Source organism: Giraffa tippelskirchi, chromosome 10 (assembly GCF_054371585.1).
Source record: "Giraffa tippelskirchi isolate mGirTip1 chromosome 10, T2T-mGirTip1v1.2.pri, whole genome shotgun sequence".
Classification (NCBI taxonomy): Eukaryota; Metazoa; Chordata; class Mammalia; order Artiodactyla; family Giraffidae; genus Giraffa; species Giraffa tippelskirchi.
Genome location: NC_137284.1, coordinates 102,380,293 through 102,395,751, shown reverse-complemented (window position 1 = coordinate 102,395,751; position 15,459 = coordinate 102,380,293). Strand labels below are relative to the sequence as shown.

At 37.9% G+C, this 15,459-nt stretch overlaps 1 protein-coding gene across 2 annotated transcripts in view; it reads right to left on the bottom strand.

Annotated features, from left to right (window-relative positions):
* DOCK4 (dedicator of cytokinesis 4) overlaps nucleotides 1–15,459 on the bottom strand; it is a 482,101-nt gene that overhangs the window by 66,712 nt on the left and 399,930 nt on the right. For both annotated transcript variants that reach the window (XM_081537146.1, XM_081537147.1), the window contains 2 exons: nucleotides 4,111–4,259; nucleotides 2,300–2,385 (listed from right to left, as the gene is read on the bottom strand). In XM_081537146.1, the coding sequence (XP_081393272.1) occupies nucleotides 2,300–2,385; nucleotides 4,111–4,259 (235 nt within the window). The remainder of the gene's footprint in view (nucleotides 1–2,299; nucleotides 2,386–4,110; nucleotides 4,260–15,459) is intronic.

The following is a 15,459-nucleotide window of genomic DNA, read 5'->3' as shown; positions in this document are numbered from 1 at the left end:
GATGCTCAATAAATGAAGCTGAATGAGTCAATGAAGTGGATGCAGGGAAGCAGAATTTCATTCTGATACCTTATTCTGCGTATCTCATGAGCAGCGATGATCCACAATTTCAGCATTATCAAAACCAATAAATCCTGACCCTTTTATTTTAAAAAGATGTAGTGTGGGAAAATGAGGATAACATGAGGGTCAGGGAAAGACGAGTTCTTAGGAAGGAATGTACTACATAAATTTACGGTTTCATTCTAAGGAGGCTATTTTGGCAAGTATATACTACATTTTCAGGAAGCAGTGAACTACTTTCAGCTTCTGAACAAATTTTAAGAAGTTTTAGACATGAATTACAGAGAAAAAATGAAAATTTGTACCACAATGGCACGTGTTCCCAATTTATAATGTGTGCAATGACACAGTGTGATTATCCTAATTCTTTGTGATTTCTATTGCCAAAAAAGCATTTTATTGTTTCCTGAAATATGGTTGGATATTCCCTTTCTTTTCTAAGGCCAGGTAGTAATGACATTTAATTATCACTTTAGATTTTATTATTCTCAATATGCTGATCATAAAAGTATGAAACAGAAACATTTATAGTAACATTTCTAGTAATATGCTAAAAAAAAATCAACAAAAGAATAAAAATCTCCAGTGAATGAATCAGGGACCTTAAAATAGTCCTAATTATAGAGACTTAATATTTTAATTATTGGTTTGATTTTTAATGTCAAGGTACATCTTCTATTTCAAAGCCATATTTACACACAAGCAGTCCAAATTGCATGCTATCAGGCCTTTATTAAAGTAGATAAGAGGCACTACAGAGCTATGTGAGTGCTTATTAATCTTATGAATTTATTATAAATAATTAATCACAAATCTCAAGAGATTCATTTCACTGAGTGCTTTCTCATTTTAGTTCTTTGTTCAAACCAAGGACTAGTAACAGAATTGAGAGTGGTTTTCAAAAGTAATTTATTATACTGGATGAGATTTTAATCAGAATTCTTGCTAAACTCTAGCTGTCATGAAAGACAGATGCTTTGTACACTAGAATTAACGAGGGCTTGGTGAATAATTATTAAAAGTTCCAGTTTAATTACAGTATCAGAAGAAAATGCCATTGTTCAGGATTCAGTACAAAAAATGTATTTTATCATGTACCATCACCACAAGAAATCTGTATACCCCTTCTTGGCTTTTCCCTTCAATATAATTTTCTTAAAAGCATCAAGAATGATTTTAAATCAGGCAAGTTGAAATCTATCAACCATTAATAATACTCTTCAACACTATATATTAATATATCTACTGCTCTAAATTTATGATCATAAAATGAATTACAGAGTTTTCTATCTGGCTATCAGTGCTAAAGCAGTAGTATTTAGTTTTAGATTTACTTGGTTGTAAATACAAGGAAAAGCATATTTTGTAATAGAAAAATATGTTGCTAAATTGTTTCTGTAGTTCTGAAAGAACTGCAAACACTTCCCAAGCACAATGAGCTGGTTCTTCCTTCAAAAAGAAACACTTCTTAAGTATAAAAGGTTAAACAATGACTAAGAGCCTTAGAAAGCTGTAGAGAAAACAAGTGCTAGACTTAAAATACTAAAGCACTGGAACTTTCTTATGTATCGTCTCTGGCCATTTTACACAGTGAATGACTACTCAGTACAGGCACTTCATTCTGGGACAGTGATCACAATCTTACCTTAGTAAGGACAACCTTCTTACAACACTCCATTACTTCTTTATCCTCCTTACAAATCCTAATCACAGAATCTACTAGAAATTATTTGCTTCTGTGATATTCTAGTAAGAAGCATTTAGGAAGCAATTAATAATGCTGAATGAGCAATAAGTATTGCTGAATTAAATCAAGCACTGAAGAACAGATGCAAACTAGGTTAATTTTCCTAATAGCAAATCAGCCAAGGACATCTTGGAAAGCATTGCACACAAACACAACAATCACACCACTATTTTGTTTTCCTCTCCCACTCTCTACCCAATTGAAAATCATTATCTTGCAGCCCCAATTTTAAAATTATTAGTCATGAAAAGAGTGAGATTTGTTATGTAACACTTGTAACCTGTCCTAATCAGAGATTAATACAAGGAGATATGTCTAATCATCAGCATAAGATCCATTCACCAGAGTTAGGCAATGATCCTTTATTTCACACTCCACAAAGACAAAGCACTCTGGGGAGACCCAAGCTGTCTTTGCAGCTCTCAGCTACTTAGCACTGACACCCAAATCCCCCAAAAAGAATCAACTGAAGATATACATGTTACTCACATACTGTTGAAGAGCTCACGGTAGGTTTCATCACCTTTGCCTTCGGACATCAGGCTGTCCAGTTTGTCAATGAGCTTGGCTTCCACCTGAAACAGACCCAAATGTTACTCTCTTTCTTTCCTTCTCACAAGGAGGATTTTCTAGGCACATGAAAACATTAATTTCTGCAAGGGAAAAAGCCACAGTAAATTTTGTGAATTTATCAGCTGTGGTTAACCAGAGACACCCCCTTGGAATTCTAGGGGGCCAATTTAGATGCAGGAACATGACTTCAAACTCCCGGTGGGGTAGCGTGTGCTGCTGCGAAAGACTTCTATTTGTTGATTCAAACACAAATGCCTGCAGCCCAGCTTAAATGTTTGAATTCTTTTTTTAGGAGCTGCAAAAACTGGCAAGTCTTTTTTGTTTTTTTTTTCAAATCATGATACACACACACACACACACACACACACACACATACACATACATATAAGAACATCAGCAAACTGCCATATCCACAAACATTCAGTTAAATCTTTGATGTGTTTTGTATCTATTTTCTTTCTCAAAACAGTTTGAGGTTGCACTAAATCTTTGCTGAAGTTGAGAATTTGTCCTAACCATGTACAGATGGTAGATCCATAGACATATTCTAAGTCAGCAATCGGCAGCATGAGACAGAAAGGACATATTTCCTGAAAACTGTAGTCAAAACATTTATATTTTCAAGAACATAAATCCTTTAGGACTTCAGTATCAGGAAGGCAGAAATAAATATCCCTTCATCTCTCAGAGATAGCAGAAGGGACAGAAAAGGAAGAATTTCTGCAAGGCCAGAGAGTTAACAACTAAGGGTATGGAGGGATATCTGACTTTGTCAAAGGGCTGAGCACAATTATTTCCTTTGAATCAAATTTCAGTAAATGGGTAAAGAGATAAGGGAAGAGAAGTGGGTTTTCCCCAATATAATTTTTAAATAGGCTTTCATTCACGTATTGACTCTCTTGGAAATAAATGAAGGTCTTGACAGATGAAATGCCATGCTTTTGGCAATGGGAGGGTTCTAGGTATGCATTTAGCTTGTTCGTACAGTTGACAATCATTTCTAAGACTTGAGAAGGGCTCATAGAGAGAAGCAAGAAGCTTCTTTCACGCAGCAGAGTGCACACAGGTGAGTGCCATGACTGTGTGAACAGTTGGCCTGCTGTCTCCAATAGGAGCGACTCTCCCTGGCAAAGGCAGTTGATTTCTGCTATGAGATCTGGTTTTGGAATAAGAGCAAGTGTCTTTCCAAAACTGGAGCCTGTGTCAAAGAGAAATGATAGGCTCATGCTCATCTTCTTGGAATTTCCTTTACAACAATTTTGACTGCTTTTCCCTTTAAATTAATTCTCAGCACTTCAAGCAAAGAGCGATTAAACATACTGTGCATCAAATGCTGAAAGCTAAGCCATTCACCAAACACAATGTGCAGACCACTGAGAGGTCAGCGATTTTAGGAATCATTAACCTTCTGATTCCTCTGTGTTGTGTCCAGCTGGGAGCAAATAAAGTTTCTGCTAGTTCTTAAACACAGGCCTAGAAAATCACAGGATTTTGTTGTTTTTTTTTTTAGCTGAAAGGGAATGAAATTTTTTTTCAGGGCTTCTCAGAGATTCAGGGAGGCACAGTCCCAGAAGTGTCCGAGGCTATGTATTCAGCTTGGAAGTAGGCAGCCTAGGTTGAAATCTGGTTCAGAGCTCATTCCTCAACTCAGAGCATCTCTGAGCCACTGCACTCACCTCTGAGAGAACTGAGACTCTGCTGACTGCTCTGAGAGCACATCCACCTACCTGTTTAAAATTGCCACTCCGCCTCTGCTCCCAGTCCATCATATCGTGGAAAATAGGAATCATGACATTGCGGAGATCTGGCTGGGGTATCAATGTTACTTCCAGGAAGGGGCCAATCAGGGCAGGGATGAAATGGAGCTTGTGCTCTCCTAAAATGAATGAAATATTTACCTTTCTATAGATTTAGTTTTAATAAGATTTCAGAAAATAAGTATTATACGACTTGTTTAAAACTACTGTCACAAGAACACCATCGATTGCAGTTGTCTCAAGCAAGAAAATATTTCTCTAAGCAGCTATATAAACAGTAGATTTCCATGTATTAGTTTCTGCATCATTTTTAATTAAAAAAAAAAACCTAAGGATTTACATTTTCACAGTTTAAAAAAAGCCATAAGATACAATTAAACATTATATAAATTATCAGGAATTGGTTATGTATACTACTGCACATTCACACATTAAAATTCTTATGCAATCATTAAAAATGAGTTTGAAGAATAACACAGATGAGTTTTTCAATATAATTAACTATAAAAGCAAAGTACTATGCAGTACGCAAAGGTACATCTTTCATTTAAAAAGAATATATACATGATAGTCTAAAAGGTTATATCCCCTAATAGTAACCACATTGGTTATCTCTGGGTGATAATATTACTGGTGACTTTTATATATGAAAAAGATGGTTCCTATCTGCATTATGTAATTTGTCTTGCTTCTTTACATAATAAACATAACAGCCTAAGTAAAATACATACATTGGCCCAAACAACAACAAACAGAACAATTTTTTGAAAAGACTACAGTGTAATAATAGTGAATTCAAAATGGTATTTAGCAAATCCTGAGAAGTATATTGTTGATAATTCAGAGCAAAGGAAAGTAGAGGGTGAGGTGGACAAAGATGATTTTGTCTAGCAGATATGTGTTGAGTTCAGTCTATTACCCTAGTCATCCATGTTAAATCTCAGAGAGTTTCTATTTTTATAATAAAAAAACTGCACACTATGGAAAATGCACTGTGTACATCTCATATATGCACATTACATGCACAATCTTTTGCATCATGGACGAAAGCATATAATACTGGGAGGCTGAGCAGAAGAGAGCTGGCTTCATGAAAAAGGATCATTTCCTTCTTATTAATTTTTCCATCTTTGATCTTTTTTAGTAAGTGTTGAACACACAAAATCTTGCTGTTCAGACTTACTTGCCAATTTTGGAGTTAAATATCTTCACATTAATTATCATTTTCTCTATTTTGTTTCTGTAGCAGAAGGCATGAAGGTGAACACAGACTTGGACAGACATAAATCCAGGATGCAAACATACAATTTAAATTTGTATTGACTTTAGAGGGATTTTTAAAGGAAGGAGAACATGAAGAACAGAATTTGGAAAGAAAAGAAAAATGACGGATGGGCAAACCCAAGTAGGTGTTGTGAAGTCATTGTTTTTCGTGACTGCAAATGCCTTGGGATATTTCTGATGTTTTCAGAAAGTGGCTCTCATCCTTTTTACTCAATATGGGATGATAACAGGACACAACTGTCAGGCCCCTCTGTATCTGAAAGTCCCTGTACATCAGTGATGCCACATGGTCCTTCCTCTTTTTCTCATGTTTCACTGAAGGTAACTTTGCAGTTTCTCATCATCTCTAAATTACTTATATATCAAGGCATCCATTACATGTGAGGAGGAAACGTGGCTTGTAATTCTTTTTGCTTTCCTAACTTTATTCTTGACCTGGGTAATATTTTATCTTTCCAAGGGACTACTTAGTTTTCCTCTTCAGAGCAGGAACACTTCCCTCTTATTCATCAAAAGAAATGTCCTTATTAATCTGCCCTTGTATATTTTCCTCCAAAAGAATGAGTGCTTTCAAGACCAAAAAACTCAGTGTGGTAAAATATACAAAAACATCAATTCATGGTCTTCTCCCTGCATTTTCCCCATCCTCCCAACATACACATTTAGAGCAGGTAACTAGCAGCCAGCATTTGCAATTCCTTTCTGTAGTTATTTTTGTCAAGGCAGAATGCAGAGCAACCTGAACTCAATCACTCTTCCTGTCATTTGCAAAAGTCTAAACCCACTCACTGCTTCTTCAAGATGTTCTGGCAAGTGAGCGGAAGAAAGAGAAAAGAGGAAAGGAGATTTCTGCAGAGATGAAGGCTGGCCAAGTCTTGAGATCAGCCAGCCTTACTCTTATCTCTGCTCCTGCCCCAGGAGATGGCTGCAGGGCTTCAGAGTCTAGCCACAGATGCTCTGCCTCTGCAGAGGCACGGACTGAAGGGACTCTGTACACAGGACAAGGGCCACCCTGACATGTGACTAATAACCAAGAGGACCTTTCTGCTTCCTTGACACTGTGTAAGACACCAATCCTTTGCACAGTTTTGAGGTGTGCATGGGGTGAGGGGGATGAGTGAAGCAGCAAATATAGAATAAAATGGAAACTCCTGCCAGCCAGATAGTCCTCCCACAGCTGCTATGGTGGAATGATATTCAGAACTGCTCCGTTACAGAATTTTTACTTTTAATCTTCCCTGAGGCTGGCATCCTTTGACCTCCTAACAAAGAACATCATTAGCATGTACTTAGTTTATTTACCACTATTTCTTTGAGCATCCATGCATCTTTTCAAAAACTCTTATCCATTTACAGGCATTTTACAACATGATTTTCTCTTTTAAAATTTTCTTATTATGAAAAATCTCAAATGTACACAGAATTACAAAGAACAGTAAGATAAATCTCCACATCCCCATCATCTAGCTTCAATAATTATCAACATTTGTTTGCTAATTTTGTTTCACTTATCAACTCAACTATTTTTTCACTGGGAAATTTTAAACCAAGTCCGAGACATTATAACATTCTACTTGTATAAACATCAGTAAGCATCTTTCACAGACAGGTCATTTTATAAGTACAGGATCAAAACATCTTTATCACATCTTTAAAAAAGGCAGACAGTAATTCTTCAAATTAATCTAAAACCAGTCTATATTAAAAATTTCCAGATTGTCTTAAAACATGTCATTTATAGTTGGCTTCTTTCAATCACGATCCAAACAAAATACATATAGTATTTTGTAGCCTGATTTTCTATGACAGTAGAGAAACCATGTTGTTGTTTAGTCGCTAAGTTGTGTCCAACTCTTTTGTGACCCTATGAACTGTAGCCTGGTAGTCTCCTTTGTCCATGGGATTTCTCAGGCAAGAATACTGGAGTCATTTCCTAGGACTTCTCTGATAGCTCAACTGGTAGAGAATCTGCCTGCAATGCAGGAGACACTGATTCAATTCCTGGTGGTTTGGGAAGATCCACTGGAGAAGGGATAGGCTACCCACTCCAGTATTCTAGCCTGGAGAATTCCATGGACTACAGTCCATGGAGTCGCAGAGTCGGACATGACTGAGTGACTTTCACTTTCACTTTCTCCAGGGGGTCTTCCCGACCCAGGGACTGAACCTGTGTCTTCTGCATTGGCAGGCAGGTTCTTTACCACTGAGCCACCAGGGAAGCCACATTTAAATTATTGTGCAGACTATATGAGGCTAGCCTTCTTAACTGAGAACACACTTTTGAAACAAAGAATCTGTGCAACCGTACAAGTTTTCCACCACAGAAAATTTTACTCTTACCCAATCCGCAAAGCAAAATCTTGAGCTATGTATAGCAGCAGGAAAATAAACTTCACTTAGATTATTTCTTTTTAAACCACAGATTTAGTATACTTTCCCCATCTCTAATTGTCAGCCACATGGTCTTGTTTTGAAGTATTTAGGGCACCTGCTAGTTGGGCTGCTGGAGTTGTATATTTATGCACACATAGCAGCCTGTTAGGGAAGTATTGATTTTTCTACAGCAGTTACAAGACGCTGTGTTTGCAAATGTGGAAGAGGAGCCCACTTTATATTTAGTAAGGATGTTAGTTCAACTAAAAATGGAAAGAAAAAACTTAACCTTGCAGCATGATGAATGGCAAAGGTGGCACACAGCCGTAGAGAATAAACTCTTTCTTTGTAGACTACTCTTGCAAGTATAGGTACAAATAAATACATTCGAGGGGATTTCATGCTTTACTCACTTTCATTTTTTATGGAGGCAACACTGGTTTATAACATTATATAAATTTCATGTGTACAACATTATATTTTGACTTCTGTATACACTACAGCATGCTCATTACCAAAAATTTAATTTCCATCCATTATCGAACTGTTGACCCCTTTACTTATTTCACCCTCTTCTACCTCCCTTCAGAGACCAGACAGAAGAAGCAAGACCTACAGCCCCACACCCTCCAGAATGAAAACCAGAATCACAGAAAGCTAACCAAAATGATCATATGGATCACAGCTTTGTGTAACTCAATGAAGCTATGAGCCATGCAGGTCCACCCAAGACAGACAGGTAACAGGGGAGAGTTCTGACAAAACGTGGTCCACTGGAGAAGGGAATGGCAAATCACTCAAGTATTCTAGTTTCAAGAATTCCATGAACAGTATGAAAAGGCAAAATGATATGACACTAGAAGATGAGCCTTTCACATTAGTAGATGTCCAATATGCCACTGGGGAAGAGTGAAGAAATAGCTTCAGAAAGAATGAAAAGGCTGGGCCAAAGTGGAAATGACGCTCAGCTGTGGATGTGTCTGGTGGTGAAAGTAAAGTCCAATGTTGTAAAGAACAGTATTGTATAGGAACCTGAAATGTTAGGCCCATGAATCAAGGTAAACTGAACATGGTCAAGCAGGAGATGGCAAGAGTGAACATTGACATTTTAGGAATCAGTGAACTAAAATGGATGGAAATGAGTGAATTTAATTCAGATGACCATAATATCTTCTAGTGGGCAAGAATCCCTTAGAAAAGGAGTAGCCCTCATAGTCAACATAAGAGTAGAAAATTCAGTACTTGGGAGCAATCTCAAAAAAGACATAATAATCTTAGTTCATTTCCAAGGCAAACATCACAGTAACCCAAGTCTATGCCCCAACTACTTATGCCAAAGAAGCTGAAGTTGAACAGTTCTATGAAGACGTAAGATCTTCTGTAACACAAAAAAAGAGATGTTCTTTTAATCACAGGGGACTCAAATGCAAAAGTAAGAAGTAAAGAGATGTCTAGAGTAACAGGCAAGTTTGACCTTGGAGTACAAAATGAAGCAGGGCAAAGTTTAACAGAGGTTGCCAAGAGAACACACTGGTGTTCAAATACTGGGTAGCAAATACCCTTTCTCAACAACACAAGAGACGACTTTACACATGGACATCACCAGATGGTCAATACGGAAATCAGATTGATTATATTCTTTGCAGCCAAAGATGGAGAAGCTCTCTACAGTCAAAAACAAGACCTGAAGCTGACTGTGGCTCAGGTCATGAGCTCCTTATTGCCAAATTCAGGCTTAAATTGAAGTAGGGAAACCCACCAGGCCATTTATGACCTAAATCAAATCTCTTATGATTTTACAGTGCAGTTGACAAGCAGATTCAAGAGATTAGATCTGGTACACAAAGTGCCTGAAGAACTATAGACTGAGGTTAGTAACACTGTATAAGAGGCAGTGACCAAAAGCATCCCAAAGGAAAAGAATTGCAAGAAGGCAAAATAGTTGTTTGAAGAGATCTTATAAATAGCTGAGAAAAGAAGAGAAGTGAAAGGCAAAGGAGAAAGGGAAAGATATACACAACTGAATGCAAAGTTCCAGAGAATAGCAAGGAGAGATAAGAAAGCCTTTCTAAGTGAACAATGCAAGAAGTAGAGGAAAACAATAGAATGGGAAAGACTAGGGAATTGTTCAAGAAAATTGGAGATATCAAGGGAACATTTCATGGAAAGATGGGCACAATAAAGGACAGAAATGGCAAGGACCTAACAGAAGCAGAAGAAATTAAGAAGAAGTGGCAAGAATACACAGAAGAACTGTACATAAAGGTCTTAATGACCTGGATAACCATGATTGGTGTGGTCACCACCAGACATCCTGGAATGTGAAGTCAAGTGGAGTTTTTAGGAAGCATTACTAAGAAATGAGCTAGTGGAGGTGATGAAATTCCAGCTGAGCTATTTCAAATCCTAAAAGATGATGCTGTGAAAGTGCTGCACTCAATGTATCAGCAGATTCGGAAAACTCAGCAGTGGCCACAAGACTGGAAAATGTCAGTTTTCATTCCAACCCCAAAGGGCAATGCCAAAGAATATTCAAACTACTATACAATTGCACTCCTTTCACATGCTAGTAAGGTGATGTTCAAAATCCTTCAAGCTAGACTTCAGCAGTACGTGAACCAAGAACTTCCAGATGTACAAGCTGGATTTAGAAAAGGCAGAGGAACCAAAGAGCAAATTGCCAACATCCACTGGATCATAAACATAGCAAAAAATTTTAGAAAAACATCTACTTCTGCTTCATTGACTATGGTAAAGCCTTTGACTGTGTATATTACAACAAACTGTGGAAAATTCTTCAATAGATGGGAATACCAGACCACCTTACCTGCCCTCTGAGAAATCTGTAAGCAGGTCAAGAAGCAACAGTTAGAATCAGACATGGAACAACGGACTGGTTCAAAACTGGGAAAAGAGTACATCAAGGCTATATATTGTTACTGTGCTTATGTAACTTATACACAGAGTACATCATGCAAACTGCCAGGTCGGGTGAAGCACAAGCTGGAATCAAGAGTGCCAAGAAAAATATCAACAATCTCACATATGTAGATGATAGCACTTAAATGGCAGAAAGTGAAGAGGAACTAAAGAGCTTCTTGATGAGGATGAAAGAGGAGAGTTAAATCTGGCTTAAAACTCAACATTCAAAAAACTACGATCATGGCATCCAGGCCCATCACTTCATGGCAAATATTAATAGAAGGGGGAAAAGTGGAAGCAGTAACAGACTTTATTTTTTGGGGCTCCAGAATCACTGCAGATGGCGACTACAGCCATGAAATTAAAAGACGCTTGCTCCTTGGAAGAAAAGCTATGATCAAACTAGACAGCATATTAAAAAGCAGAGACATCACTTTGCCGACAAAGGTCCATATAGTCAAAGCTGTCATTTTTCCAGTTGTTACGTATGGATGTGAGAGTTGGACCATAAAGAAGGCTGAGTGCCGAAGAATTGATGCTTTCAAACTGTGATGCTGGAGAAGACTCTTGAGGATCCCTTGGACAGCAAGGGGATTAAACCATTCAGTCCTAAAGGAAATCAACCAATATTCATTGGAATATTCGCTGAAGCTAAAGCTCCAATACTCTGGCCGCCTGATGTGAAGAGCTGACTCATTGAAAAAGACCATGATGCTGGGAAAGATTGATGGCAGGAACAGAAGGGTGTGACAGAGAATGAGATGGCTGGATGGCATCACTGACTCAATGGACACGAGTCTGAACAAACTCCAGGAGAATGTGAAAGACAGGGAAGCCTGGTGTGCTGCAGTCCACGGGGTCTCAAAGCGTTGGACATGACTTAGGGATTGAATAACAACAGCAACTTCCCTTCCCATCTGGTAGCCACTAATCCATTCTCTATATGCTTACTTTTATTTCACTTTGTTTGTTCATTTATTTACTTTTAATATTCATGAGTGAAATCATACAGTAATTGTCATTGTCTGATTTATTTCACTTAGCATAATACCCTCTCAGTTTCAGTGAAAGTCACTCAGTCGTGTCTGACTCTTTGTGACCCCATGGACTATACAGTCCATGGAATTTTCCAGGCCAGAATACTGCAGTGGATAGCCATTCCCTTCTCCAGGGGTTCTTCCCAGCCCAGAGATTGAACCTAGGTCTCCTGCATTGCAGGCGGATTCTTTACCATCTGAGCCATCAGGGACAGCCATAATACCCTCTAGGTTGTCACAAATGACAATATTTCACCTTTCCTATGACAGAGTAGTATTCCATTGTATGTATATACAATCTCTTGACCCATTCATCTGTTAATGGAGAGTTAGGTTTTTTTCCATATCTTGGCTATAATAAATAATGCTGCAATGAATATAAGGGTGTATATATCTATACAAATTAATTTCTGGGTATTCTTTGGATATCCAGAAGCAGAATTGCTGGGTCACATGGTAGATCTAATCTTAATTTTTTGAGGACTCTCCATACTTTTTTCCATAGTGGCTGCACCAATTTACCAAATTTATCAATTTATCAGTGTAGATTGGTGCAGCCACTACAGAAAATTACCACCAACAGTATATGATGGTGTTACTTCTTTCACATCTTGTTCAGCACTATTACTTCTTATCTTTTTGATAACAGCCATTCTAATGGGCATGAGATGATATCTCATTGTGGTTTTGATTGACATTTCCCTAATAATTAGTGATTTTAAACATCTTTTCATGTGCCTGCTGGCCATCTGCATGTCTCCTTTGAAAACATGTCTATTCGGATTCTCTGCCCATTTTTTAATCATTTGTTGTGGTTGAGTTGTATGAGTGCTAAGTTGCTCAGTCATTTCCAACTCTTTGTGACCCCATGGACTGTAGCTTGCTGGGCTCCTCTGTGTGTGGAATTCTCCAGGAAGAATACTACAGTCGGGTAGCCACCCCCTTCTCCAGGGGATCTTCCCGACCCAGGGATCAAACCTGTGTCTCCTGCATTGGCAGGGCAGATTCTTTACCACTGTGCCACCTGGGATGCCCCCTATATTTGGATAATAACCTCTTATTGGATATATGATTTGCAAATATCTTCTCCCATTCAGTAGGTAGTTTGTTGTTTTGTTGATTGTTTCCTTTGCTGTGCGGACATTTCTAAGTTTTATTTAATCCCATTTGTTTATATTTGCTTTTGTTTACCTTGCCTAAGTAGACATACTCAGGAAGATATTGCTAAGACTGATGTCAAAGACTGTACTGCCTATGTTTTCTTTTTTAGAGTTTTATAGTTTCAGGTCTTACATTCAAGTCTTTAATCCATTTTAAATTTTTGTGTACGGTATAAAATGAAAACCTTTAATTACCTGAATAAATTCTCCTTTAGTAAGCAAAACACTCAATATTACACATTTATAGGTAATCCAAATTATAACTAATGTATATTGATATTCTTAAGTAACATGCTGACTTAAGCCCTATGAGGGGTGTTAAAATAGTATTCTGAATACTTAATTTTTCTTAAATTTTTGTAAAAATATATGTTGGAAAAGAGATTTTCACATTTCTAAATAGTCTCCAATTCCAGTTGTTGTATGGCAGCAATGACCTTTAAAATTCACCTCATGTTTTGGAAGGCTATGACCACAACTCTAGGGAAATAATGCAGAAACCAAGGAATGAAGTGAAAATGTACACACACCTTACATTTGAACTATGTCATGCTGGGAATTTGCATTTGATTATAATGAGCCTTTTGTAACAGAGTGCTAGAGCTAGACTTTAGGGTTGGAAAAGCAAGGAAAGGCTCGAATGCTGTCTACAGCAGTGTTTTTCAATCTTTAGCCAAGTGCCTAAGAATCACGTGGAGAACTTGGAAAAACTCAAGACTGCTGTGCCTCCTCTCAGAGGTTCTCAGAGACTCGGTTTCAGTGGTCTTGAGAGAAGCCAAAGAATTTGCATTTCTTACAAGCTTCCAGGTGATGCTGTTTACTGAGTGCTGTTGTTGTTGTTTAGTTGCTAAGTTGTGTCTGACTCTGCAATCCCATGGACTGTAGCCTACCAGGAGCCTCTGCCCATGAGATTCTCCAGGCAAGAATACTGGAGTGGATTGCCATTTCCTTCCCCTGGGTATCTTCCCAACCCAGGGATCGAACTCACATTTCATGTTTGGCAGGGGGGATTCTTTATCACTGAGCCACCTGGGACCACTGTTCTAAGAGCACTGACATCATAATATGTTATGGGGATCAGCATGCTTTAGAGACTTTTTACACTCTTCAGATTTCTGAGGAAAACAAATAAAACCCAGAGAGGTAGACATATTTTTGCTAAAGACAAAATAGAGGAGAAAAGTTTATGAAGCAAACAATGACATCTTTAATGCAACAAAAGGTGCCAGTTTTATTCAACAGGTCATGGGCCTAAGGGCACAGGTATGCTGGCTTAGAGAAAGATTTATGTGGAAATAACCACACATGGCTGTGCTAAGATTTATCTAGAAGATGTTAACCTGCCATTTTCTCAAATTCTGTTAACTCAAGTGAACCTGTCCTGGTCTTATCATTTGAGCTCTGACTAGAGTCTAAGCCACAACCACACTTCAATGTAGCCTTATTTGGAAAACACTTTGCTAAATTAATGTCAAAAGCAATAAGGACATTCCAAGGGTCTTGATCTGTTTTTGAAAAACAAAGACACAAAGAATCGATGAAACATGAAGACTGAGAGGAGGTGTTCTTCAAATAAGACAAATTGAGGTTATTTTTCAGTTGAATCTGAACATATTTCATGGGCTTCTCTGGTTTGTTTTAGACAGTTGGAAGTTGCTTTCAAGTGGTAACTTGCTTTTTTTTCTCCTGAAATTATCAGCGAGCATCTAACACTGGGCTCAATTATATATAACAAGGTTTCTTCAAATTGCCCTGTATGTATTCTACATTGGAGGGGTATCTTGGTCAAAAATCACTTCTGTAACATGAATTGAAGTAAAATGATAAAGGTTCTATTTCCAGTTACAGAAAACAAATTCTGCCATTTTCAAGTTGTGTTTGGATAAGTCCAAGAGAAAATATACTTTCAGGTCATTATATATTCAATTCAAATAGGTCCATCACTTTAATAAATCACAAGGAAGAATTACAATAGTAAATGAATGCTATGAACTTAGGGCTTCCTGGATGGCTCAGTGATAAAGAATCTGCCTGCAATGCAGGAGATGTGGGTTCAATCCCTGGGTGGGAAAGATCCCCTGGAGGAGGAAATGGCAACCCACTCCAGTATTCCTGCCTGAAAAATCTCAGGGACAGAGGGGCCTGGTGGGCTACAGTCCAAAGGGTCGAAAAGAATGGGACACAACTGAGCAACTAAGCAGAGCAGAGCTATAAATGTGCATAATTAACATGGCAAATTAAGTAAGTTATGACTTTCTATAAAGAAACCCAATGCCAATGAGATTTTAAAACAATGTTTCTTCTAAATATTATTCTTTTTTATGCAACCAGATCTGTGTCATCGATTTGCTGGATAATATGTTCTATCTGCTGTGGCAGATTAACAAAACTGGATCTAATTGTTTCTTAGCAACTACAGATGCTTTAAAATCCTTTGGCTAACAGTCATCAAGACAGTATGGTACTGGCACAAAGATAGAAATATAGATCAATGGAACAAAATAGAAAGCCCAGAGATAAACCCACGCACATATGGACACCTT